Here is a 26,913-nt window from a genome sequence, read left to right as displayed (position 1 = left end):
TTGCTTTCCTGTACCTTGCAGATGTTAGTGATAAATGGAGACCTTGACAAGATTTCTAGTCAGGATGACCAACAACCCACGTGGGCCAAATGAGACTGCAGAAGCACATGCTCCAAGTCATCTGGATTTGGGGAAAACACACCCTCTGTGTCTGAACCCATTCTGATCTATCACTCTCCAGGCTTCAGCAGTGCCAGGAAAGCAGAAAACCTCACAAAACTGAATGTCTTTATGAAGTACTGGTTTTGGCTGGCAAAGCAAGGATTCCACAGATGGCAGGTGTTTGTGAAAGCACAAACCCAGAGAGTGGCACATTTAAGTAACACAGGTCACATTCCAGCATGGATGGATCAAGCAACATCAAGCTTAACAGCACGAAGACAGAAGTGTTAAAAATTACCACAAAGATTTTAAAGTATAGAATAGAATTTGTGCTCAAAATTTGAGAGAAACAGACATTACCTAGATTATTTTTCATCAAGATTTTGCTCTGTTTTCACAAAGACTTGTTGAGGTTTTTGTTTTTAATTCCCTCTGTCTGCCCTATTTAAACACTGGTAGTTCATTACCAATAAAAAAATCTGTTTGGACTGCTCGTGTGCTCCTCATGTACAGCCCTATCACAAAGAAAACTTTACACAGGGCAAAGACAGTGCAGTCATCACACCAGTAAAATGAATTTTAGTGTCTGAAACCAACTGTGCCATATTCCCCCCTCCAAACGCAGCGTGTTTTTAAAAGCAGGTATTTTCTTCCTTTGTTAGGACAACCAGGCTGACTTTAGGTTTCACTAAATCTACTGTGCTTACAGCAAGACCTCCATACCTCTGCTGCTCCTCTCCATGATCTTATTGCATCTTCCAGCTCATTTGTGGGGCTTATATTTGAGGCTCCAGTGCCACTAACGTTCTTCCTCTCCTGAGCTACAGCTTCAGCAAAGCAGGAGTGTGCCACTGGCTGGACTTTCTGCAAAGCCTGGGACAGGAACTGGAAGTGGACCTGCATCACTGTCAAGAAACATCGCCCAAGTACCTGTGGGAGACAAACAAACCAGCTTCAAGCACACAGAAGAGCTCATGGAAGTTTCCCTTCTTCCTTTTTGTTTGGTGTTCGGGGTGAGGAACTGTGTTAAACTCTTTCTTTATTAAAACAATGCTTCAGATTGTACAAAAGATATGATATTTAACCATCTACTTAAAATAGTAAGTGGGTATGTGAGCATTACTTTCTATGAATGAAGGGGACACCAGAATAATTCTGAATTATTTTTAGTTCTATACTCAAGTTCTGACTACTTGAGGAGTGAAAAGCTTGCTCAATTACTTGGCAAAACCAGCACAAAAATGGGAATAGCATATTACCACAAGGACCAAGTCAACACCAAAACACACCTGCACAAAGACCCGGCTGAATTTCTGATAAAAACCCAAAACAGCAACAACAAAACAGGAATAATTTTAAAACATTAACACAAAATGTAGGAGTTGGCCAGCAGCTCACCCTCCAGGCAGGGTGGTAAAGGGCAGGCAGTGGGCAGCAGCAGCCTTTGGCCCCATAACCCCACACACGGTGCCCAAAGCTGAAATGTCCAAGTGGCCCAGTGTCCAGAGCTCCTCTGGGACACTGCACTGCAATGGCTCCTGCCAGGCTCCCAGGAGGGCCAGGCCAGGCCAGGCAGCAGGAGATGCCACCCCCATGCCTCTCACTGTGCCCAGGGACACTCGGCCACCTCGGGCAGCAGCAGCGCAGCAGAGCTGCTGTGCCAGAGGACTCAGGGGCAAGAACTGAGTGTCAGCACCCAGGGACACCCTGCAGAGCCAGGGCTCCAGCAGGAACTGCTCCATCTGCCCCAGGACCCTGCTCCCTGGGCAGGGAAAAGCTGACAAGTGTAGAACTAGAGAGCTGCAGGGAAAGGAGGATTCTCCACACCACTGCAGAAAGTATTTAAAAGCTGTTCAAAGTGTTTCTTTTATGGAGTTTATCACACAAAGCCTTTAAAATGTGTATTTGACTTTGATTTATTAAAAAAGACTCAACTTGAATTCCATTTTAGGAATAATTCATAAAATACACAGATCATGTACAAAGCCATCCTGCCTTGGAGCCATTAAATCATCTGCCTTATTTTCAGCTACATTCTTCTGGAATAAAACCATTCAGACACAATGTATCTTGCTGGCAGGACTCTCCAGTCACACCAACAGTTATGTGCATTTACTATCTACTTCAGAAGAACCAGTGGTGGCAATGCTTTTTTCCACTGCATCCAGACTCCTTTTGACATTCCATTCTGGTTCAATCACTTCCCTTCTTTGTACAAGGCATAAAATTAAACATTTTTGGTACTTTGACTGACCTCTGAAAGTGGAGCTTGCCTTATTAAAAAAAACAGTCAGCAAATGATAAAATGAAGAAAACTCCAACTTTCCTGGGTACGAGATTAGAAAGATTTGTAAGAAAAGTGCAGGAAGAGGCAACTGGTGATCTGAATTATTTCTGTGTAGGAAGAATGCAATTCTCAGGGGAAGATGAAACTAGCACTCATTAGGAATTTCAACCTGATTAAATTTCAAAGAATATTTAAGATACAAAGGTTGAAGCTTCCCTAGCCTGGGAATAATGCTCAAAATAAACAAATTATTTAGGTTTTAAGTGGCAGCACACAACATTCCTACTTATAACTTACAATGTTAAACAGTGAAGATAACTAGTAACATCTGCTTTACTGAACTTTTATTTTGTTTGAAAAAAATCCATTTCGGCCTTCCTCCAAAATGGGCAAGGATGGTTTAAACTGCCTCACTATCAAAGTGGTGGAGGAGTTTTGCACAGTTAAACATTCCCTTTGGATGGACGGTAGATGCCAAATTCATTTTAAAGCTTTAAAGAGCTCACTTGGTCAGATATTCTGCCAAAGAGCCCCAACTTTGCCTTATCCAACCTCCCCCACCAGGGCTGGGCACTGACCCCTGTGCAGAGCAGACAGGGAACCTCTGCACATCCCTGAACAGCATCGGCATGGACACAGCTTGCCACAGCTACAGACACCACCAGGTCTGCTTCAGGTTTATGTGTCCTCCTTTCCCATGCAGAGGTGTGAGACTGTCCTCCTTCCGACCAGAACAAACACAAGCCCTGCAAACTGTGCAGGAATCCAAGCTGGACTGGAATCATCTCAGGTGTCAACCACTGCGACTTCCTTGGGAGTGGTGACGTTTCCTTCATTTCTCAGATTCATTTATACTGCATCATGAGGTCTTCAGCTTCCAAACTTTTTGTCCCACAGAGCACAGCTCCACCACCTTGACTTCCCTGACCTGTGTCAGGCAGGACAGCTTTTGTCTCAGCAGAGCCTTACCTGAAGGAATCTCTCTTCTCCTGCTCAGGCAGTTGGAAGCAATGGGACTTTTGGTTCCCTACCAATGGGAGCACCAGGTGAGATGAGGTGTTATGTTGCTCTGTTCCACTTTATCCTTCTAATGGGGCACATGGTCAGCTTGGGAAAATGGCCCTGGATAAAGTGTACACAAAACTGCCAGCTTTCACTGCAAACAGGGATGCCATACAAACTGCCTGGCAAGAAAATCTTGTGCAACAGATTCCTTAAAGAGAACACTACCAGTAATAAAGCAGCAAATAGCAGGTGTCAATCTCCCACACTTGATACAAACACTGGTTTGCAGTTCTCCCATGCAGTAAAAAATTTCTTCTTTTATTCCCTTTATTTTTTTGGCAATTTCCTTAAACAAGCGGAAGGCTCAAAAAGTCAAACACCCCAACAGAATTATTCAGTGGTTTCCCTTAAGTGTCCTTGGTGGCACAGCCTGGCTGCCACTGAACTGGTGTGCCCCATTATGAGCCAACAACCTTCCTGAACATGATCAGAAGTGAACAGAATATTATTCATTTTTGCTACCCAGCAGTTCCAAAGAGTGATCTCGTGAACAGAGCACCTCCGAGGGAAGGCTCAGTCCTGCCCATGGGTTGGAATCACCTGCAGGCTGAACTAGATTCCAGAAGAAGCTGCAAGACTTGGGAAAACCAACAGACTCATTTCTTCCAGCAGCGACCCTAAAAGGCACTCATGATAATCTGATCTTGACAGCTACTGAAGTGGTCACTATCATTTAGCAGAAAATTAAGTATGAAGCATTTTCAAAATAAAAAGCAGCAATTAAAATGAAAGACAAAATTTTTTTCTTTTGCTACTAACAGCTCCTCAACACAGAAAAGTCTGGAGCCAATCCCTGAAAATCCCAGGAAAGAATAATTTTTAAAATAGTTAAATTTTGCTTTACAATGTGTGCTAAGGAAAGCCGACATTAAATATTTACTCAGACATTTTTGTCTCACAAGATTCTTGTTCAAAAAATCTTAGGCTATTTTATACACATAAAAGCCAAAAATTATCTGCATTGAATACAAAACAGAGCACCCAAGGATATACCTGGTGCCCATCCGTGCTTCCCTTTTGTACAGGAAGGCAATGTGGACATTCCTCTCATTACTACCACTTCTAAGACAAGTCCTGTGCACCCAAAAGTAATTCTTTATGTTTTGCAGTACTGAGGCTTCTGCAAAGCTTCACAAGAGATGGGGAAACATACTTTTACCAGTTTTACTCCTCCCTATGGATTTGCTTTAATGTTTTCATTAACAGAAGTGGAGAGTTACTGCTTTCCCCCAGCTGACAAACAGATATGGAAAACACCCTCTCATTTACCCTGATTTCCAAGCTGTTCCTCACCCATAAAGGCACAGAATACCCAAGAATTCAAAGGTGTTTGAAAGGGGAAAAGAAAAAGAAGAAAAAAAAACCACCAGCATTTGCATTTCTGAAATTAGGAAACCTTGGGAAGCTCCATCTGTCACCACACTTTGATCAAGGGAAGTCACCTTCTTACACAGCCTGGCAGACAGTTCTCAACTAGCAAGCTTTGTTCTAAGTAACAATAAATAAATTAAAAACCTCATCCTGTAGTGCTATAGTCCAGGGTGCACAACAGTTTCCAGTCCAAATTCAAGTCGGTTTTGTTCACCAAAACTTAAGTTCTCTTGCTATTGCCCTCCCTGGGGGCAGAGCCCACTACAGCAGATGAAGACTTGTGGCACCCCAGAAAAGCCACAGCTCTCTGCTTGATTCCTAAAGCCAAACCTGCTCTGCTTGGACTTCTCATTCCTCCTAAAAACTGCAGCCTGTGTTAAGCCAGGTTTAGGAAAACTGCCTTTTCCTTAGCTGGGCTCACACATAGCCTCATTCTCATGTCCCTCTCATGAATTTGGGGTTCTGCCTCACTGCACCCTGCTCACCTCCCCCTGCTCCTGTGCCACCAGCCTGCACCCCCCTCAAGTAAGAGCCCGGCAGAGCCATTCTGAGGCTCCTGCTGAGCTGTCCCTTGGGTGTTTCAGCACCTCCCAGCTCTGAGTTCTTTCAGTCACCCACTAGAGAAGCTGACAAAGCAACTTCAGATACACCTGCACTCCCCTCCCGGTATTTTCCAGGGGAACAATTCCACTGCCTCACACTCTTCTCCCATCACCTCCCTGCTCAGTAAATTCTGATGAAGTCAGGCAAGCCCTTTATGTTTTTCTGCTTACATTGTGAGTTTTTTAATCCTGCTGGCAGTTTTACGAAATGTTAACGTCTCTATCCACCGGGGGAAAAAGGCAAACCACTTTTTAAATTGAAATTTCAGCATCAACAGCTCAGTCCTCAAATCCCAGAAAAGCACGGTGGGAGAGGATCTCACAGGCCACCCTTCTGTCCCTAGCAAGGAGAAATTTCACCTAGGTCAGTTTTGCCAGAGGCAGGTTTAACCTGTTCTGTCAGCTCTGCTCCCTACCTTTGTAGCAATCCACATCAGTGCTCCACTAACATTACAAAGGATTTCCACAGCATCTAATGTAAATCTTTCCTTCTGAAATTTAAGTTCCTTGCTCCACCTTACACGGACATGAAGAACAGACACTGACATGTTCTGGCAACTTCTCACATACCTAAGCAATTCTGATTTTCCTTCTCAGCCTCCTCTTCTGCAGAGTCCATCTTTTTAATTTGTCCTCTAGGTCCTATTTCCTGGATGTCTGACTCTTGCTCCACTCCTTCAGCTCCCTGCTTCTCCAAGCGCACCAGCAGTGCTGTGCACGTGCACTGCTGTGTTCAGGGCCATAACAACCAGTGAAGAGTTCAGTGCTCAGTTCATGGCTCTTGCAGGTTAGGGGTGTGTTAAATACATGGCAAATGTCTCTTTGCACAGCAAAGCAGCACTGATTTATTATTTCCAACTGCACAGCACTGACTCTTCCCCAACATACGACTCCCATGAGCCCTAGGACTGTTCTCCAGAACTGCTGCCCAGTGGGCTCCACTCCTGAGGCTGAAAAAGTCTATTTAAATATTGCAACATTCATCTTTCCCCTCTGAATTCCATCCCAACTGCAAAACTCATTTGTCCAAGATTATTTTTGGTTCAGCAGGTCTCCCAGCATACTTATATCCTGTGCTTTCAAGTCACCTACAAACAAATACATTCCTGTATGGCCTCTGCCAAGGTCCATTTCAAGAGTGAGCAGCTGCTGCTCCCTGGGCACAACCACCCAACCCCTGTGCCTGCAGAATTCACTCATCCACAGTCCCGAGTGACCCACAGAGCAACCAAGGGAGTCTCTGGCAAATCCCTACATTCTGCTGCTGCTTCAGCCAAAGCAGAGCACAACCCTTGTCTCATTATACCAAAGTGCCCATAAATCTCACATATTGCCTTTTTTCAAAGCCACGTGCAAGATGCAGTTTTAATTAAGAAAAGATAGCGGAAAAATCTGATGAGTAGTGCTGGGACAGCCCAAGATGTGCAGGCAGGAAAGCCCAGGAGCAGCTGCTCTGCTGCCACACTTGCTCCCACCACGGAGCTGCTGGGCAGGGGAGGGAGCACTGCAGGTGCACACTGAGCCCAGAACAAGGCTTAGGCCTGGCCAGGTAAAGCCGGGACCAAAGCAAGTTTCTCTGCCTTTAAGCTGGCAGGGTGTGCACCCACCTGACACAAACACTGCTTTGCTCTGCTCCTCAGCTCCCTGCTGAGCAAACCCTCCCTGCACAGCGCAGGGCAGAGCCAGCACCCACTCTGCCTGCCCTGGCAAAAGCAGCTCTGCTGATGGCTCCAGCGCTCGGAAGGACAGCATTTCCAAGGCCAAAAAAATCCCTAGAAGACATCTAGTGCTTCATATGTTTTTGCTTTTTTTAATTCAGAAAGTCTTTCAGCACATCTATTATAAAGATCAGTTAATTACATAAACTCACTCCTTTGTATATAAATTGCTATAGCTTTAAGGAGTAATGTTATTGGATTGTCTTTAAAAATACCAACCTATAGAAGACATTTATGGCAAATACACAGCCCATCTTACTTCATACTACACCAAGTATACAACACTGAGAACTGCAGTACACAACTGCAGGGAGAACTGACTGACAAATTGCACCCTCCCGAACGACTCCATCTGGAAGTGGTGCAGCTAGAGAAAGCAGATAATGCCTGACAGGCACAAACATTCACTGTTACAAAGCTACCTTGAAATCTGAATCAAAACCAAGAGAACTTGAAGTAGGTTTTCCATTCAGGATATAGCTCTGAAGGAATAATTCTGCAGATTGCTGCAAAGTGAAGAAATATGTCAAAACACAAGGAGCTACTTGAAACTCCAGGGATTTATCTGTGACTATCACTTGGCACTGCCTGCTAGGCAACACATTTACTAGAGGAGAAACACCCAGACCTTCCCAGGCAGGCACAGTGGGAAGCTGGGAGGATCCTCTCTGAATCCTGATTCTTGGGTGCTCACTGCCAGCATGTGTAGCAAAGTCATTACAAATTTTTACAGCACTAATCTCTCACACAGTGTGTTATTTTCCTCTCACAACAGTTCAAAAAGACAAAATAAATATAAATCACTCTTTAGTCAACGAATATGTAGTTTAACTGAAACACTGATGACAATATGCTGCTCCCATGTGCTCAGGCTTCCTCTCAGAATGGATAATACCAAGGAAAGTGTAGGCTGATTCAGAATATGATGGCATAACATTTTTAGAAACATTAGCTAACATAAACCAGAAAATGGTTTAAAACTTTTGTCTGGTTTGTTCTTCTACAGAAATACCTTTAAATACCCAATTTAACAGAGATGGAAGTCAGATCTCGCAAGTGACTTAGTACTTTCTCACATACTCAGAAATGAAGAGTTTCTTTTCCCACCAGCATTACCCACAAATACACGGCAAGCTGGAGAAAACTTTTGGTGTAGAAGGGATTTTGAAGAGAAATCCAGTTAAGGAGGCACGATAAAAATTCATGTGCAAAACAGTATCCTCCAAGGTAACCTACCTCAATGTCTTGTAGGCTGAACTCTTTTTGATCTTTGAAGTTTGCAGCTCCTGCACTCAGCTCCATCAGCATTTTTGCTATTTCTGGTTTTATTGCTGCTGTGAGTCGACTGGCCGCTTCCATGACATGTTCCTGCACGTCTTTCAGTTGCATAGCTGCCTTAGAGTAGTGCGAGTTCCTGAACACGCTGCTGAAAAGCTCTGTGAGGAAAGTGCTCGTACGGCAGAACACGTTGAGTGCATCCAGGTATTTGGAGATTCCCTGCTGGATGTCTGCGATGGGAGTCGTGTGGGAGGCGGGGTGGGAGCAGCCGCCCGCAGCAGCCGGGGACACCAGGGGGGTGCTGGGGGAGGCCAGCGGGGCGCTCAGGGTCCTGCCCAGCTCGGGCATTTGGTACTGCTGGTGTTGCTGCACTTTCTGCTTGGACCCGCCAAGCAAAAAGCGCCGCTTGTAGTCCATTTTGCTTTCTTGTGCACTGCAGCAATACATAAGTGACTGCTCGTCCAGAGAGTTCTTGAATTAACAATCACTCGTCAAATTCCTTCCTCGGGTATCTATGTACAGTAACAGTGCAGGACTGTGTACATAGGTTTCACAAAAGGCATTTCAGAAAGGCAAGCGTCTGTATAATCTGTATCAGCAGTGGGAACGGCAGCAGATTTGCTGACTCCGTGTTTTCAATGTTGGGTGCAGCCCTGCTGCAGTTATAAACTGTACTCAAAAAGCAAGCCCAAGTATCTCAGTAATGCTCTGTCCCTTGTGTGGTATCCCCTCCGCAGGCAGAAAAGCCAACTGGAGCAGAGAAGCGATCGCCTACAAGTTCTTCACGAGCACAACATTGTCCCTTGCTGTTGCATCTACAAAAGTTAATTTTGTCAATGCAAGTAATAGTTTTAGAAGCAATACCTTAATACAGTTCTCCCATTAGTAGTATCAGCAAAAGTGGAGCAAACCACCGATCAACAGCGATTATAAAAGCAGTGCAGAGGCTCTTTCCTTGAAAAAGCAAATCCTTATGTCAGCAGATCAAATATCTTCAAATGTCTTGACAGATCCAGTCTGCCAACTCAGTTTACTTGTAGTGTCTCTTCTTAATATTGGAGGGGGGAAAAAAAATCTGGACTGTTTACAGAAGACTTTGCAAGTATAAGCTATTAAAAACTAGAGTTTGTTATTGCAAGCCTTCTTCCCCTTTCCCTGTTTGTTGAGGTAGTTGTTTCCGTTGTAACTTTAAGAAGTGGTGCTTCCAGACTGCGTTTGCCTTCAATTGCAGACTCAGAACAAAAATGCACAAATGTATTTGTAAGGCCTCTAGGTCATTTCCTGTGAAGGGGAAAAAAAAAAAAAAGTTATACATCAGAGAACAATGAGAAGCTTTGAAAATTTAACTCCTGCAGTGTCCCGTTCACATTTCTGGGCACACACTGTCAGCAACACCCAAGATGCAAAGGGGGAGATCTGCACTGAGTTTAAAAGGCTCTTAGAAGCCAGTGTCGTCCTGTTGCTAAACTCAACACTGTTGGATATTTTCTTGTTAATTCTTTCATTGTAGGCTGTCAAACTGAAGAGTCTGGTTAATCCCCAGTGCAAGTCTTGCACAGTTAAGAACAGTGAAAGGTTATTACTGCAGAGCTCAAGGGGACTTAATCACATTTTCTAATCTCATCCTTTTAAAATAATTTTAAAATTACATCAATTAAATTTTTTTTTCAAGCACCATAATTTATTGCAGAACTCTCCCATTTATTTTAATAGTTCACTAAGTGAACAGATACAGGTCCCTAGTTTTTTATTTAGTACAACAGACAAATCTGCCTAATCCTACCTGAGATTAGCTGAGAAATACAACATTCACGTCCCACTGCAGTGTGCTGGGCAGGCAGCACCTCTCATACACAAGGTGGTAGACGAGGCACAACTGCCTAAAAATCTGACTGCTGCAAATAACACTCTCAGCTCACATCAAAGTAGGGAGGAAACACAACTTCTGTACTGCCCTGCTCCTACTGGCAACCCTGGTGCAGCTGGAGAGCCAAGAGGGCATCTGCAGGAAGGGGAACAGAGCCTGAGCAGTGGGACAGGGACGAGACGGAGCACGAGGTGCTCAACACCAGACACTCAAACAGTGTCAAGAAATACCAGAAGGATACAACTCCTCCCATCAGTTTGCCCAGTCCGAGCTCCAGTCACACTTCAGGCCACTCTCTCAGTCTCCTACACACACCCCACTTGATTCTATCAAACAAGGACATCCTTTTCCTTACTGCAGCAATTGCAATGTCAAAGGCACTCGGAAGAATAATCCAGGAACCCTTTCATTTAACAACAAAATGTTCCTTTAGCTATTATATTTGAGCGATGACTCTGTAGTAATATTGTCAGAATGGCTGGGGAAGAAAGATTTTCTTTTCAGTCAAAATTTCCTATTTCCATCTGTCTGAACACACACAATATTCATTCATTCATTCATTCATTCCCATTTTGGCACATATGTAGGATACAAGCATCCCACAGATAAAGAAGGCAAGATACAGCAGGACAAAACATCCAGAGCTGGTAGTCTCACTAAAACAGGACACAAGTTTTTCAGGAAATCATTGCTGCAGATGGATCTGCTTCAGAGATCTAGAGCAAATATTCTTTCATGTTGGCACTTTTTAAAACCTAAAACTCAAGGAAACTCCCATACGCATTTCAGCGTCCTTAAAGTACTCCAAGATGACTATTTAACTCCCTAACTGCTTCTCCCAATATTCACACTGAATGTGTCAAAATGCAAGAAACTCATTAAAACCATAATTTTCTAGGATGTCTGATGTCACAAGCATAGCTGAAAGTAATTTTCTCCTTGTTTTACAAGTTATGGTGTCTTACAGTGGAGAGCATGATTAAATTGGTTTCCTTGATTGCACATAAATGTAGATGGAATAAGAGAGTTGGTTAATTTAAATGCAACATATAAGTAAATTAGTGATTGTTTTTCCTAAGTAGACATGAAATTTCTCATTGCAGAGGAACTTAAGAAATGATCACGAAAGAAAAAACTAAGAAGGAAGGGTTTTCAAGCTCTAGGGTACTGATTTAGATGAGATTATCACAGATGCACCTCAGCTCAGTGCTTGTGATTACACACAGAGCCTTTCAGGATCAAACACACTGAACTCATCATTTGGAATAGTCAAATATTTAGCCATTACATAAACCTGCTGCATCCTAAAAGAACATAAATGCAATGAATAGGAAAATAATGGTGGCTTCATATTTTCTACAGTTATAAACAAAAATGAAAAATCATTGTGTTTTCCTTCTAGACAATTTTGTAGTCAAACTTGCAGGTACTTACTCAATTCTTCTGCTTCACAATTCTCTTGTAATAAAACCTACACAGAAGCTTAAAGAGCACAGCTTGTACCTTCAGCTGATATTTATTCAGAAAGAGGAAAGCTGCACGCCTCAACACCAGAAGTGTCTGAATACTATGTCTGAAACTCTGTAATGAGCTCTCTGACATGCACCATACAAAATAAACATTCCTCCTTTTGCATCTTTTCCTGAAAAAGTGAAGCACAGGAGGTTCCCATGATCTCCCTTCCCTTCCCCACTGCTTTTGGTGTGTGCACTGAATGTGAGGGCTCCACACTGAACTGCAGACTTCAGGCCAATCTACCTCTTGGCCCCTTAGGGGGAAAAAGTAACCAAGAGTTTCCTTCTAGTGATACAGGAACAGCATGTTATCACCAAAAAAGTACACCTTAAGCTTATACTTTATTCTGTGGAAAATAGAAATACTCACAGAAACCAAGAAAAGGAACCACCAAAAAAAGTTACCATACCACACAAAAAGGTATTTTAGTCCTTCCTTTTTGTAATCAAAACCAAAACAGTGCTGTTCAGGTACTATCAAAGACTTTATTAGAACTAATACATAATATAAACCCAGCTCCACACTGAACACTACCCTGCTTGGCAAAACACTACTGGAAAAGCTCAACATGCTGCTTGCATTCTCACTTCAAGGAGTTAATGCCAAAGTTAAGGAACTGCTACGAGTTTCGACTGTTTGAACTCCCAGAGAATCAGACAGCTGCACAAGCTCCTCTAAAAATGGCCCCATTTGCATGGAGGAAACAGAAATTGCAGGAAAGTGAGTGCAAATGCAAATCCGTTTGCTACTTTTTTAAAATGTAGCATCCAAATATTTTTGCTTAGGTACTTCCCAGAAAAATGCTTTTTCCTAACTTCACCAGTCACAAGAGATACGAATAAACAGTGAAGACTTTCAGACAAGTAGAATTTGGTACCCCCCAGTTTGTTTTGGACCAGCACGAGGAGTCCAATCCCCCATCTGTCCTGTTTGGGATTACCCTGGTAGAAACGATGGCAACTTTTTCCCTGAATCAACACAGGAATTTGAACAGAGGAAGCAGTGCTTTAAGAAACAATTCCAACCTCAACTTTAAAAACTGGCAAAAGTTTGCTTTCAATTGGCGTTCTTTATGGATTCTGTTGTCCTTCCAGAGAATATGCAATAAAACACAGAAGAGTAAGATAGTCCAAAACACCTGAGCCAGCTTTTTGAATGTAACACTTGATGCTATTTCATGCTGGTTTTAATTAGATGAGATACAGATTCCAAATCTCAGGACGAACTCAACACCGCACCCACCCTTTATGTAAAACAAACTAAATCCAATCAATGTTCAAAAAAGAGCTAACTCCAAAAGAGACAACCCAGAGCAGCCAGATTGCTTACCCAGGAAAAGCCTGAACAAACAAACCCACTGCGAGGCCAAAAGGCCAGGAAGCTGCCAGAGCCAAGGGCCTCCTGTCAAAAACACACAGAAGTCTCTCTGACATTTAGGTACAAATGTGGCGCAAATCCAAAAGTCGCTCCACAAGGAAAGGTGGCGTTCCACCTTCACAGGTTCCTGCCACTAACGTGTACATGCCATCCATCACCTGGCCAGGCCACCCCATGTCCAAATGTGAATACCTTAAACCAAAGATATTCCAAAGGGTCCTCAACACCTGCCCAGCAAACTGGCAGCAGGAGGGCAAGGGAAGCCTGCACACCACTTCCTGAGCACTGCTCGGTGTCCCTGCGTCCCCAGCACAGCCGGCTCAGGGCTGGAAGAGTGACCAGGCAACAAGAATCTGAGCGCGGGCGTGCAGCCGCACACAGGCTGGCGAGGGCAGCGCGGCCGGGAAGGACCGGGCACAGAGCTGGGCAGCACGGGGTGCCACGGGCAGCACCTCGCCCGCCAGGAGAGCAGCCGGGGCTGCTGCAGGCAGCACAGAGCCCTGGCTGGGCAAGCTCCAGACCAGCAGCGGGGCTTGAAAGCATCGCTGAGCCAGGAGAAATGGGAAGGAGGCCCAGGTGGGAGCCTGGCAGAGGGCAGCACCCGCGTGCCAGCTGAGCCACAGGCAGCCTGCATCCCCAGGAAGGGAACAGCAGGGCTGGGGAGCAGCACCAGGAACCTTCCTGCTCCTCCTGCTACATGGAGCACGAAGTGGAGGAACAACGCAAGGGGACTAAGACAGGTGGTGGAAACTCCAAGTAAACTTTTCAGGATCCTCATAAATAATCAGGTTAAAAAAAATCAGTCGGGTATCTCCAGCTACTTTTCGGGAGGTATTTTAAGACAGACATCACATTTTTAACTGGGAGTTTATTAATTTTACACTCTTCCAAACGGAAGACGGATTACATCTACAAACATATCTATTCAAATATACTAGAAATTGGAATCTGAAATTACTAGAAATTGGAATTGGTCTGGAATTGAATCCCAGACCAGGTATTCAATATAAACATCAGTTCTAATTTCAGCAACAAATCTCAACCTGATAAATTAAATTCTGACTTTGACTACAACTTCTCCACTACTCTCATCAATACACCACATCTATTATTATTAAAACTGCCACAGCAATGGCACCTGTCTATATACTCAATAGAGTACAGAGTATATAGTATAGACACCTGTCTATACTCAATCCATCCATGAAGAGCAAGCACATCAAATGAAATGTATGTGGGCTTTTAAAAATTGTTTTCATTTTCAAACACTGTTTTGAACTTTAAACTTTTCAGAATAATACAAGAGCTGAAACTACGTTTCAAAAATCAACAAGAAGAGCCACCTTCAAGTAATGCTGGCTGGCAGAAAACATGTGTCCACTCTGACACCAACCAAGCTCTTCTGCACCTGGAATTTCTTACCAACACATCATAAATACTTAAAGCATGCAAATGCTTTTATAGGGGTTGACAAGTATTGATTATCTTCACTACCAGGGCAAAGGAGGTTTAGGGTTTTTCCAGACTCACTCCCACAGCTGGCAGGATGCAGGCACAGGACAAGAGCCCCAGGAGCCCAGGAATGCCAGCAGGGAGAGGACTCTCCTCACCCAACCCCAACGGCTTCTGGGCTGGAGCTACACATCCAGGATGGAAATCCAGCATTGCTTTCCAAGGCTTTCTAATGGGGTGGGCTGCAGCCTCCACGAGACCCAGGAACCTCCTGGGTGGGTTTTATAGTTTGGGTTTTTTTTGTCACCCAAGTTGTAAAAATCTCCTATTAGAGGAGGACAGAGGAAAGTCAGAAATACACCATTATAACAAAATCATTTTAGTTCTTGTTAGCTCATGAATTGCTCATTGGGATTCCTTTCTGGCTGCTTGCCCAGAACAGTTGGAGGAAAAAAAAAAAACAAACCAAAACAAAAAAGTAGTCAAGTGAATCCTTAGTGAATCCATGAAGCTCCTCTTGGACACATCCTTCTCCCAGGGTGTGCCATTCCCAGGGTGTCCCAGCTCACCAGAGCCCACCCTCCCAGCTCCCTGGGGCAGATGGGTGCCAGCAGCCACCCTGGCAGTGCCCCCATGTCCTCCCTGCCCCAGCTGGGGAGCAGAGCTCCCAGAACACGCTTCACAGGGCCTGTGCAGTTAGCACAGTTCAACCAGAATCAAAATGAGCACCTCAAATTTCAGAGTAATTTATTAATTTGGAGCCTGCTGTCACTTAGCAGTGAAGCAATTACCAACCAAAGCACTGAGATCTGTTAAACCAGCAACCTGGTTCTATTAACTCAAAAGACCAATTTCACTGGTGATATATCTACCTAGTATTTACAGACACTCTCTGAACTCATTTATTATGCTTTTGTTGGAGTTTTCTTCCCTTCAAAATGACACTCCTTAAAGCAATGACAGTAAACTATTTGTGCTCATTTCTGTCTTCTGCATTTGTACTGAATAATCCTGTTGGGGTGCATTTCTGTTAGGTGCCCAAAATGACAAGCAAAGAAAAATATGTCCATGCCCTGCCCAAAAAAATCCAAATAACCAACAATTCTGTCATGAAAACCACTCAGAAACAAAGAGAACTGGAAAAGGCTGAAGAACATCAAATCTGGGAAGCTGGGTAAGTACTGAGGGTCCTGCCTGCTCAGCACTACATCACCTCACTTCCTTCAGACAAAAACCCTATAAACCTGTGTAACTACACTCCCTAAAAGATACACGTGGAATGAAGGTGTCTCTCAGTCAGATTCAGACTTGCCAGCCCAGTGAACTGGATTTCCAAGGCAGAGCCTATAGTCCATCTGGAGACTTCTATTGCATTTTGTTTGAAGTAAAACACGTAACACTTGAAATAGCCCTAACTCCAGCCTCAGCAGTAGGATATGACAGCAAAAGGAAAAGCTGGTGAAAGGAATGTGTTAAATCAGAGCTTATTTCAGCCTTGTGTGCCTCAGCCAACGTCAAAAATAGACGCCTGTGTCAGATCAGGATCACTGCTTCAATCCTGCCTTGGCAAGAGGTGCTTAGGTTACCTATTTTGAAAGCAGGACCAGCTTCCCTTTAAAAAGAGAAAGGAAATAATGCCCATTCTTCTGGGAGAGCAGCCTAACAAAGCCCCTGCACACAGCAAGAGAAATTCCCACACGTGACTGTCAGCCGGGGAGACTCCAGGCTCCATCTCCCAAAAGGGTGCACTCACCACCACACTCCCCCAGCAGAGCTGGAAAATGGGCTAGGATGAGGAAAACACTCGTGGGACCAGACTGAGAGCAAGCACAAGCAGCACAAACTTCTGTAGAAAAGGCACAGCTCTGCCTCCCAGAACAGCTCACCTTCTTTGATTCTGCAGGACTGCCCAGGAAGAGACACCTGTGCACATGGACAGCCGACCACGGGAAAAAGAAACTGCCCTTCCAGAGGCAAAAACTGCAGGAAGGGATTCAACCCAGGGACAGTCAGCTGACAACTTCTAGAAAATCCTGAGATTAAATTAACATGTTCCTGTAAATTATCTTTTTAGGCCACAGATTCAGTTCCTGCTGAAGGGAAGTCAGGAAGGAAAGGCTGAGCTATGGAAATATTCAATTAAGCCTGTGTGGAACAGGAATATTACTTGGTCAGGCTTATGCACATTGGTCCAGTTATGGCCACCTGAGACAATTCCCAAGTCTGTCTTTGCACCCCCACCCAGCACATCACATCCACACTTGAAGTCCTTCTATGCAGAAGCCACCCACAATTCTTATTCATCCTGTCACTCCTGATTACTGTATTCAGAAGTATAAACACAGAGTCTAGGATGGTATTTTTTTGTAAACCTTAACTGAAAAAACAAGCATTAAGAAAACAGATTTAATTGTTTCTCAGTTGTGTACTGTAAAAACTCCAAAAATCACCATTTCCCAAGTTTATGCAGAAAATCAACTTTCACATGGGGGGTGAACACAATACAATAAAAAACAGCAACAAAAAAAAGTCCAACACTAAACCATCCTACTGTAACAATGAGTTACAGTAGACACCTTAAACCTCTGGGCTCACTTCAGTAATGAACTTAGGCACGTGTTTAGTTCTAGGTCCAGTTAGTCGTGTCTCCCACACAGTCAGGTAAGAGTTAAACTCTCCTTGTTACACCATCAATTGCATCAATTTGCATCAATTGCAGCTTTCCAGCACAAGCAAATGGCATGTTTCGTTTTCAGCAACTGGGAAGAGATGTTTTCAATACACACCTTAAGATCCATGCTAGAAATTTCTACTAAAATTTGTTAAAGAGGTTTGGGAAATCGCTTTGAAGAGCTTAGTTACTGCTGAGTCAGTGCAGATCAAGAAACCAGGCAGAAGGCTCCACGTAGAGCTTTATTCTCATCAGCTTAAGAGGATTTGTCCATGGACTCAAACACTGCAGAAAAAGCTTCCACACCCAGAAAAATAGGAGTAATTCCCACTCTTTGACCAAGTACATAGAGAAATAAATGAAAGACATTCTTCAACACATCTTCCTTCAACAGTTAGGTTCTTCCGAGGAAGAATTCATTGTCCTGAACAAATCACACCTTAAACAAGACTTGGAAAGACAAGTGGGAATAAGAACCCAGGTCAATACTACACTATTCAGGCATGACATACTGCATGCTCTAACACATTATAGATAGATAGATAGATAGACAGACAGACAGATAGATAGATAGATAGATAGATAGATATACACACAGGACTAAGGGACTAAAGACACTAGATTAATTAGGGATACATTTATCAACTCATACATGGAAAAAGAATCCAAACCTCACACACAAAGTGATGGGCTCTGGTCTGATCATTACCATTGAGGAAGGTGATCTCAGTGCTCCAGCTGACTGGTTTTGCTAAACATCAGCCTGAGGCTGAATGGCAGAGTCAGAAGAATAGACCTGGAAGGGAGCAGCCCTGTTGGAAGAGCCAGACACATACTCATGCCACTGTATAAATCCATGGTTTACCCACACTTCCAGTTTAGTGTGCAGTTCTGGTTTGTTATCACCCGCTCTGACAGAGGGGCTCACTTGGGTTACTGAACAGTCTGACCACAGGCTCAGGAAGCCCCAGATGCAGCAAGTTTTGAGGACAGTTTTAAACCAGTATTGCCCACAAATTCACCCTGCTCTTGCCTTTCCCTACAAATGCATTTATAACCTCCAAGGGATAAAATAAAGGAGGTTGAGGCGGATCCATTTTGGAGCCTGAATGAGCCACTTTTACATTGTCACTCTCTCCACCCCCAGCAACCACTGAAGGCAGTGAACAGTCCCAATGACAGAAGTGCCACAAGGACACACTGTTTACAACTCCTCTGCAAACAGAAACATTTCCTCATCCCAGCTCAGCTGTTCCCTCTCAGACTCGCAGCCCTTCTGCTGCTCCTGCAAACACAGATCCCTCATTTCAGAAATGCCCCGGGACCTGCACTTCCCAGCACACACACACTTGAGTTTTCCCACTGAAATAAATATCCCTAAGCCAAACTGTCTTAAGAGTTTGTGATGCTATACAACTTTTAAAAAGCCAAACTCAGAGTAACTTCAGTAGGCATTTAAATTATTTTAGTAGTGTTAGATAAAAGTAGTATTTCAAGGCAGAGAAAATTATAGATCATCCACACATTTAAAGCTGTTCTATGAAGAAAGAAGTTCTGAGTACTAGAAACATGAGACAGATTATGTACAGCAAATCCTGTAAAGCCTGTATGTGATTCTTTTTTGCCTGTTTGCAGCAAGGATGATGAAAGCTTTCAAAACATTTGGAGTAACTCAACACCAACAATCTTTCCTTACCCAAATTACTATGCTGCTCCTGAATTCTCAACACTTGCCACAGAATTCATCTACAACATTCTCGATACCAGACTACATCAAAACAAGGAAAAAAGCCTGCAAATGCACTTTCTTAGCTAGATTAAATGTACTAATCCTAACCCCCTAGTATAAATGAAGTAGCATACTAGTATGTACTATCTGGCACAAGGAAACTACTCTATTTTTCATTTAATAACTATTACCATAAACACTCCTTTGTGACTGAAATTAAAACCTAATCCAATATTCACTAATATTTATTCCTTTCAGTACCGAGCAGGAACTTTATCTTAATGCTCTCCCAACTCATTCATTGAAAGTCTCCTACTTGAGAAGTATTAAGTATTCTGAAATTATATTAATTTCATTTCCAAAAATAAGGAAGAGGAGTCCGTAGCAGAAAAACTGACATCAGCACATCCCCTCAGTGCCACAGGACAATTGCAGCCACGGGGTTTTGCTGTCTGTGCACACAGAGATTCTGTCTCCACAGCACAGCTCCTGTCCCAGGAACAGCCCTTCCAAATGCTTTATGGGCTCACTGTATTTGAGCAGCAGTAAATTCATCACTGCACAGCTGGAGTTTTGCCCAGGAAAACAAACTATATTCTACACTGAAGAGAGAGACACGATGATTACGCCTTTCATATCCCTCTCATGTTGAAAATTATGGAATTACCAGAAAACTGTAATCATGAAAATGTTAAACTAAGGAGAATGTATTTTTACAGCAAATGAACATAATTATGTTTACCATATTTGGGCCCAAAGCTGGCTGGCAATTCAGTCTGTATATAGACAGCAGTATCTGATTCACTGTCACAGGATATGAATAAACCAGAGCAATCCAGTGTGAATTACAGTCTCCCTCCCCATAACAAAACCAAACTTTAGTGTGTACATAATACTATAAAAGCATAATACTGCAAATAGCAATTCCATAAATAGTAGTAGCTGAGTAGTTTTCACTTTAATTCTAAAAATCATTCTTGAACTAGACCTCCATAACAGGAGACTTTTGGAACTGTCAAAATGCTTTATTTCTAACAAATCTATGGTTTGTAATATATTAGCATATATAGAACTAATCTCTGTAGCTGATGAACGAACACTGGTGACAAGTAATTTGAGATCATAAAGATTAGCAGAGCTGAAGCAGTAGCATGCATACTTCATAACCTTCCCTCATTTTTTCTGATCAAAAAAGCTGCTTGTGCGTCCTGGGCACAGAATTCACCTCCTCATTAAGGCCAGAATTTTTAAAGCTTAATTAAATATAGATGAGATTTTTAAAATAGCCCTAACTCATCTTGCATAGCTGGGGCCAAAACAGGATTAGCTATAAGATCAAATATAGCACCCTTCCGTTTATAAATCTCTAATTCAAATTCAAAGGAAAAGACAGAGCCCAAAGTTGCCACCTGTAACATTTCCCCCTTGGAGACCACCCAGAGCTTAGTGCTTATCCAGCTGTTCTGCCTGCTTTACACAGCACACTACTGAAAGAATCCTTCCCCCAGGAGCTGCTCAACCTTGTGCAAGTGCTGTTAGCAGCTGCTTCAGGCACTGGGCACAGAGGGATGCTCTGCCCTGTCCCAGCCCAGGCCACAGCAGCTCCCAGCACTGACTCCAGATTCCAGTGCCCTCCATTAGCTGCTCCAGTAATCCCACCTGCTATTTCAGTCCGCACAATCATTTGTTGCCTTTCATCCACACAACGTAAATGCCAAAATAAGCCACAGGTCAACATCAAAAAGCTGCATGCTGAGGAACTCTGCACAACCGTGGGTCTCCTCCATACACTTCTTACACAGAGAAAGCTGTAAGAAATTTCTCTCCTCAAAAGCAAATGTTACCTGGGGTTTACATTTTACATGCTTTTCCTATGAAGACTAGCTTGATTAAAGTTATTTTCCTTTTATTAAGAAAAGCGAGTATTTTAATATTTTAATAATTGTTTTGCTGCTTCTTTCAAAACAGAGTTAACGTTCTTAAAAATGAAGCTAATTTCTTTCAATACAAATAAATCTACATGTTTGGAAAATAAATCTGGTGTAGATGCTACCAAGGAGTATAAATAACTTCCCCCAAGAGCTCTTTGCCAACAAATGCATACACGGAATTCTGCTGGCGCTCTCCTCTCCCGGCTCGGAGCTCTGCAGTAACTATACAGCAGGGAAAGGCACACAGCAGTCAGACTGATGTGCACAGAAATACTGATGGAATGGGATTTTTGCCCTTAAAAAAAAAGCCTTGTTCTTAGGTTGAAAATGATTCACCGAAGAACTCTCAAATACCTCCCAATAGAATCATCAGTAGTTAAATAATTATCAATCCTAATCTACAACACATAAAACGCAGGCACACCACTTCACCATGTCCTGAAATTAAAAGTACTGAGAGTTTTATATAAACAACTAAGCCCTCAATCATGGGCATGATTTGTCACCAGGTTATGTGCCAAATATTTCTGCACTGGGTTGTGCAAGAACTCTTTTGTGCAGCAGAGGATACAATGGGATTTTTATGCTGGTATAATGCATTTTGAAAGAGAAACAAATGTAATGTTTTAATCCATAAAACAAATTAACACAATGGGATTGATCTATGCAATAGAAATACAACATGCAGAGGCAAACCTGGAGAGTTAAAACTTTGATTATTTGTTAGCTCTTTCTGAAACTTCAGGTGTGTTCCCCCTGAAGCACCAGGTCCCAACAGTGGCACAAGTGGAAGACCCCAAGCCCACACCTAACCAAATACATGCCAGGGCACCTTTCCATACACCTTAAAAGAGCTGGATTTTGTTCACAAACTAAAAATTTTAAATGTTTCTCTCCTAAGTGGCATCTTCTGATGTGTCAATTATACTTAAAATTTATTAGCAACATGAAAGACTAAGCTTCAATTAAATGATATTTAGATGACTCAAGCCATGCCGACACTCCTTCCCAGCAGCCTTTATTGACAAAGGGCTTTTCTGCTGCCCTAACAGTGACACAATAAAGTTCTGCCAGCCACGAGACATTGCAAAGATGCCAAATACATTTAAGCAACGTCTCAATACCAGCTGATGCATCTACCATGGATTTGGCCAGGCACCTTCCAAACACATTTCCCCAGTATCAGGTTTAGAGAAAGTGACCTTCTCAGCACCAGGACTGCCTGTGCTGGTGCCAGGACCCCCCCTCTGGTACCAAGCACTGCCCATGACTAATCTGGCACCAGCAAGGAGAAGGCTACAATGCACAAGGCTCAGCATCAGGGCAATTCCTCAGCCTGGCAACTCCTATTGTGTGTGTTACTACAAACTCCCCCAGGCACCATTTTTAGCCACTGCTGGATTTCCTCCCTTCTCCCATCCCCCAGCCAGGCTCCAAACCTTGAAGTAACCTTGTTCTGTTCCCCCCCCAGAGACAGCTCCATGCCTGAAACATAACCTCTAATCTTATTTTCTATTTCTAGCATACAATTCACGACCCTTATCCCAATTTTTTAAATTAAATATCCTCCACATTGCACACTCAGCTTCCGACACTCAGGACAGCGCATGGAGTATGTCAGAATTTACAGCCATATGTTTCTTGTTGAGGACAATTTCACATTGCTTTTAAGAGCATTAGAAACAATGTATTTATACAATATAGGTTTAAAGCTTTCTCTGGAAAAGATATTAAATCCTACTGTCAGTATTCTACTGCAAAGAAACAGCTTAATTTGTTGGAAGGTTTATCTAAAGACCTTAAAATACAACAGATCTGCACTTCAGGGCAGTTTGCAATGCAGAGCATAACTTCCAGAAATTATTCATACTTGAGAGACTACCTATGGACATTAAGTTAAAGTCTTACAAATTACAGGGGTTTGTTACAAAATCTCATCTGACACCATCTATTTATGAGAACTTTGCTTAAACTTGTTTGGGGTTTTGCAATGACAAAATATGTCATTTGTTTGTCACTGACTCTGTAACTTTTGTTAAACAAAGCCAATTAAAGTGCTCTGCTGGACCAGACACCCATCCAGGACACAATGGCAGTGGTCAAGATCTCCACCTTTAATTAATGACCACTATCCATAACCCTCTTTCCTATTTTTACCAATTATACCCATCTGTACAGTTGCTAGGGCAAATGTTTTTCCATGAACAAATTCTCCCACAAAAGCACTTTGATACAGAACAGCTCCCAGAGGAATGAAAAAAGGTTCCTCTGTCTCCGAAGTGCTGAAAAACAAGAAGTTTCCAGGACGCATCCCAAGCCTGGAGGCTGCAGCCTGGCATGGCCAGGCCCTCCTGGAGCTGCCAAGAGGTACAAGCAGGTCTGGGTTTGCAGCAACCACGCTGAGCACGCCTCTGCCTACCCCAAAATGAGGATTTCAGCCCCAGGAAGCGCCCCAGGAGTGAGGGGAGCTGGGCACTGCTGAGCCAGGGCTGTGCTCACCTAACCTGCTCCCTGCCCCTCAGGGACCACCCTCACTGAAACTGAGGGGAAAAGGGAATTCCCATGGACCCACACCACAAAACACTTACGGCACACCAAGACAGAAGCAAGTTTTTCAGAACAAGGCCAACTATACTGATATGACTTTATTAATCAGAGAATCAGCCAGCCTAGGATGCCAACAGCAAAGAAACTGCCTCGAGTACTTCACACAATTACTTTCCAAATTGTATTTCAGACACGAACAGTTACAGGACAACTTGACCACAGAAGCAAAATGAAGAGAGAGGAATGATCCTTGAACCACGACATTAAGTGTTATGACACAATATGTTAATTTTTTTACATATATACCTTATCAATGTGCTTGACAATCAATATGGGTTGTTTCACACCATTTTGCACAGGCAGTTCTAGTAAATACCATCAGCTTGCTCTGCTTCTCTCTCCCACTCCTTCAGCTTCCATCCTATTCTCAGCAGGGCATCATTTGAATTTCTTACCAGCTCCACACAAATCCAACAGTGTAAGTGGGAGGACTGCCTCCAGCAATTAAGAATAGAAGTAGATAAGTGAACACATACCAGACTAGAGAAAATCAAGTGTGAGAACTTTTTAAGGTAGCAGAGCTGGATTTTGGAATGGACTGAAAAACAACAGAGAAACTGTGAAGTCAAGAGTCACCTCACTAAGATATTTATCCACCATTGGGTATCATGAAACAAAAGTTATCAATGACAGGAGCAGCCCATAAGACTCATTCCTAGGTGACTCCTGGGGGATAACAACACTTTCTTTCTTTAAAAAAAAAAAAAAAGAAAAAAGATAAAATTACACTGTCAACATAAAGAAATACAAGTCAGGACTGCCTCATGCCTCAGCAAAAACAGGATGTTATTAGCCCATATTTTGAATGGTAACTTCATTGAGTCTTAAGGGTCAACATTTGAAAACTTCTCTACCACACCTCAAAATGAGGACTCAAAGCACCTTAGAAAACCTCACTGAGATTCTCATGTCAATGAATGACAGCCACAAAAATGTATCATGCCACTAGGAAAATATGTGAAGATATGTTTTTCAAAAGGATACTGTTAGTCAAACGGAAAAAGAGTATCACAACAGCACTGTCCAATAACCCAGCTATTTCAAAATACTGAATTAATTAAGCATTTTATGGACACCAGATTATAAAATGCATCACTTAAAGAACTAATATAATATTGCTTGTCAATGTAAACATAAGGTAATTTTCCCACAGTCTCTGCCTTTACTATGAAAGGTACTGAAGCAATTCTAAGCCTTCATCAAGGACAGCAGTAAAGTCCTTACTTTTTGAGCACTGTTTCCACTCCCATCTTTCACAAACACGTGGGAACATAGCATAGGTGGTTTTAGCTAAGAATATTCTCCATTAGTCATGAAGAATGAAACCCAAGTTGTACCAGAGTGAATCCATACGTGACACCACTTTAAAATCATTACTTCATAGGGAAAGGGCTCCTGGAGCACAGTCACTGATGCAGGCTGGAGCTGCATGCTGATCTGTGCCTTCATTTCCAATCAAGCATGCAATGCACATTCAACTAAGTCAAAACAACCTTTCCAACACACAATCCTTTAGAGGAAACATTCAAATTACTAATGAGCACATGAAAAGCTTTGAAGCTCGCTGAAAATTTAGCAATTTTTTTTTAAATTTCTGAAAGAAAACCCGATAACTATTTTTTGAAAAATCAGCCTTTGACTTGGAGCACTGGAGCATCAGCAGGTAAGGCAGCGGGTGCTGCAGCAGTGCTGCTATCTCTGCTGTCCAGGCTGGAGCACGGTGAGATGGACACTGAGCACCAAGTGCCTGATGGCTTTCTTTGATACCTAACAACACAGTCACTAAACCAATGCTTAAAAATTAATTGAACAACTCCATTTAAACTAGTAAGTATGATCTACAAGGACACCAATGTGATCTAGTAAACATGAATTAGCCACTGTGCCCTGTGACTCTGCGACCTGCCACAAACTCCTGGCACACCTGGCTCAGCTCACACAGCTTCCCTGCCAGGGAGCCTGCTGGGAGAACACTGCAGATCCACCCCCTCCAGAACCACAGCAGGAATCCTCTATCTGAACACAGAGCTCAGCTAAGACCTTCCCACACACTCACTGCTTCCAAGTCCCTGCAGCCCCAGTGGAACCATCAAACAGCACTTATGGCTCAGCCAGGCTCATTTTGGAAAAAACCTCATAATCAATATTATGGAAACAACAACTTCCACAATGGTTCTGGAGAGGGTAAGTGAAATTATTATTTAGGAAAAAATGTCTCCTTGCATCTGCTTTAAGATAAACAGCAAAGTAACAGAGCCCAGAGAACAAAGAAGTGGTTGGAAGAACCATGCTGCTGGACCTTGGCATCTAAGGCTCCAACTTCCACTGCAGTTCTTTATTACATTCTCTATTTAATGATAATGCTTCTTCTTCCACATTTTTCCCCATAAGGCAGGCTCTGATAAAAACCTGAACCTGTCTGTCCTGTGCCTCTGAATTACTGATGGCAGCAGAAAGTGCCAATGGCTGCAGCACAACCAAACAAAACAGCAAATGCTGCTGCAGGAGGATTTCCATCCACTCCTGTTCCCCACCACAGTGCTAGATGGGAAAAAACAGGGAGCTGTGTTCCTACTCCACCAATACTCCTTCCTTCTACAGCTCTGTAAGGATTCTGCTCTGCTTTTAGAATGATTCTGTTAGGCAATTACAATATCTATATTTTATGTAAGTCCACAATATGTATCTGAAGAAACCTCTCAGGGAACACTATAATGCATAAACACAGGGATGCCACATTCATTTTCTGCATTTCTATTTATAACATGAAGTTTGGAGTTTCCTGCAAATTTTGAACACTAAAAACATATCCTGCTTTTTTACTTCCAATTCAACAACACCGGTCCGTTGTCAATTTCTTTTCCCTACTTTCAGATTAACTCCAGCCAGCTCAAACCCCACAGCATTAGACAAGCATCCTTACTGCACACGGAGGTATTTGTAGATTTGGTTTTATGCACAGCAATCCAGAATATGGATTTCCTGCATGTACCTACCAATGCCTGTTACGTGCACATGCACAATGCACGCTCTGCCCACTGAGGGAGTCGAATTCCAATGAGACATTTTCTCAAAATTTCAAGTCTAGAAATCAATCAAATAATTACCTTCCTTCAAAGCATCCAGTAACACTCTGCAGCTGGAGCAGGCCATACCACTTTGTGCATTTCTTTTATTAGGAACAATGTGTTCTAAAGACAGAACTGGGACTAACCACAATCAGAGTATTATTGGATACACCAAGGGGTTTTATCCTCTGCTACCACTTGTGCATTTACATGAAGCAAGGAGAGTTTAAGCAGTGCTTTAGCTGCCCCAGGGACACGAACTCACACCAAACT

General features: G+C 42.9%; 1 protein-coding gene across 5 annotated transcripts in view; it reads right to left on the bottom strand.

Moving 5' to 3' along the window:
- Positions 1-26,913, bottom strand: part of GARRE1 (granule associated Rac and RHOG effector 1) — a 58,441-nt gene that overhangs the window by 20,481 nt on the left and 11,047 nt on the right. For all 5 annotated transcript variants that reach the window (XM_038147872.1, XM_038147871.1, XM_038147867.1 and 2 more), the window contains 2 exons: positions 8,382-9,704; positions 826-1,032 (listed from right to left, as the gene is read on the bottom strand). In XM_038147872.1, the coding sequence (XP_038003800.1) occupies positions 826-1,032; positions 8,382-8,870 (696 nt within the window). In that variant the 5' untranslated portion in view covers positions 8,871-9,704. The remainder of the gene's footprint in view (positions 1-825; positions 1,033-8,381; positions 9,705-26,913) is intronic.

This window comes from Motacilla alba, chromosome 11, assembly GCF_015832195.1.
Source record: "Motacilla alba alba isolate MOTALB_02 chromosome 11, Motacilla_alba_V1.0_pri, whole genome shotgun sequence".
Taxonomy (NCBI): domain Eukaryota; kingdom Metazoa; phylum Chordata; class Aves; order Passeriformes; family Motacillidae; genus Motacilla; species Motacilla alba.
Note: the sequence above shows the minus strand (reverse complement) of the source record. Positions and strands in the feature narration are given on the sequence as shown.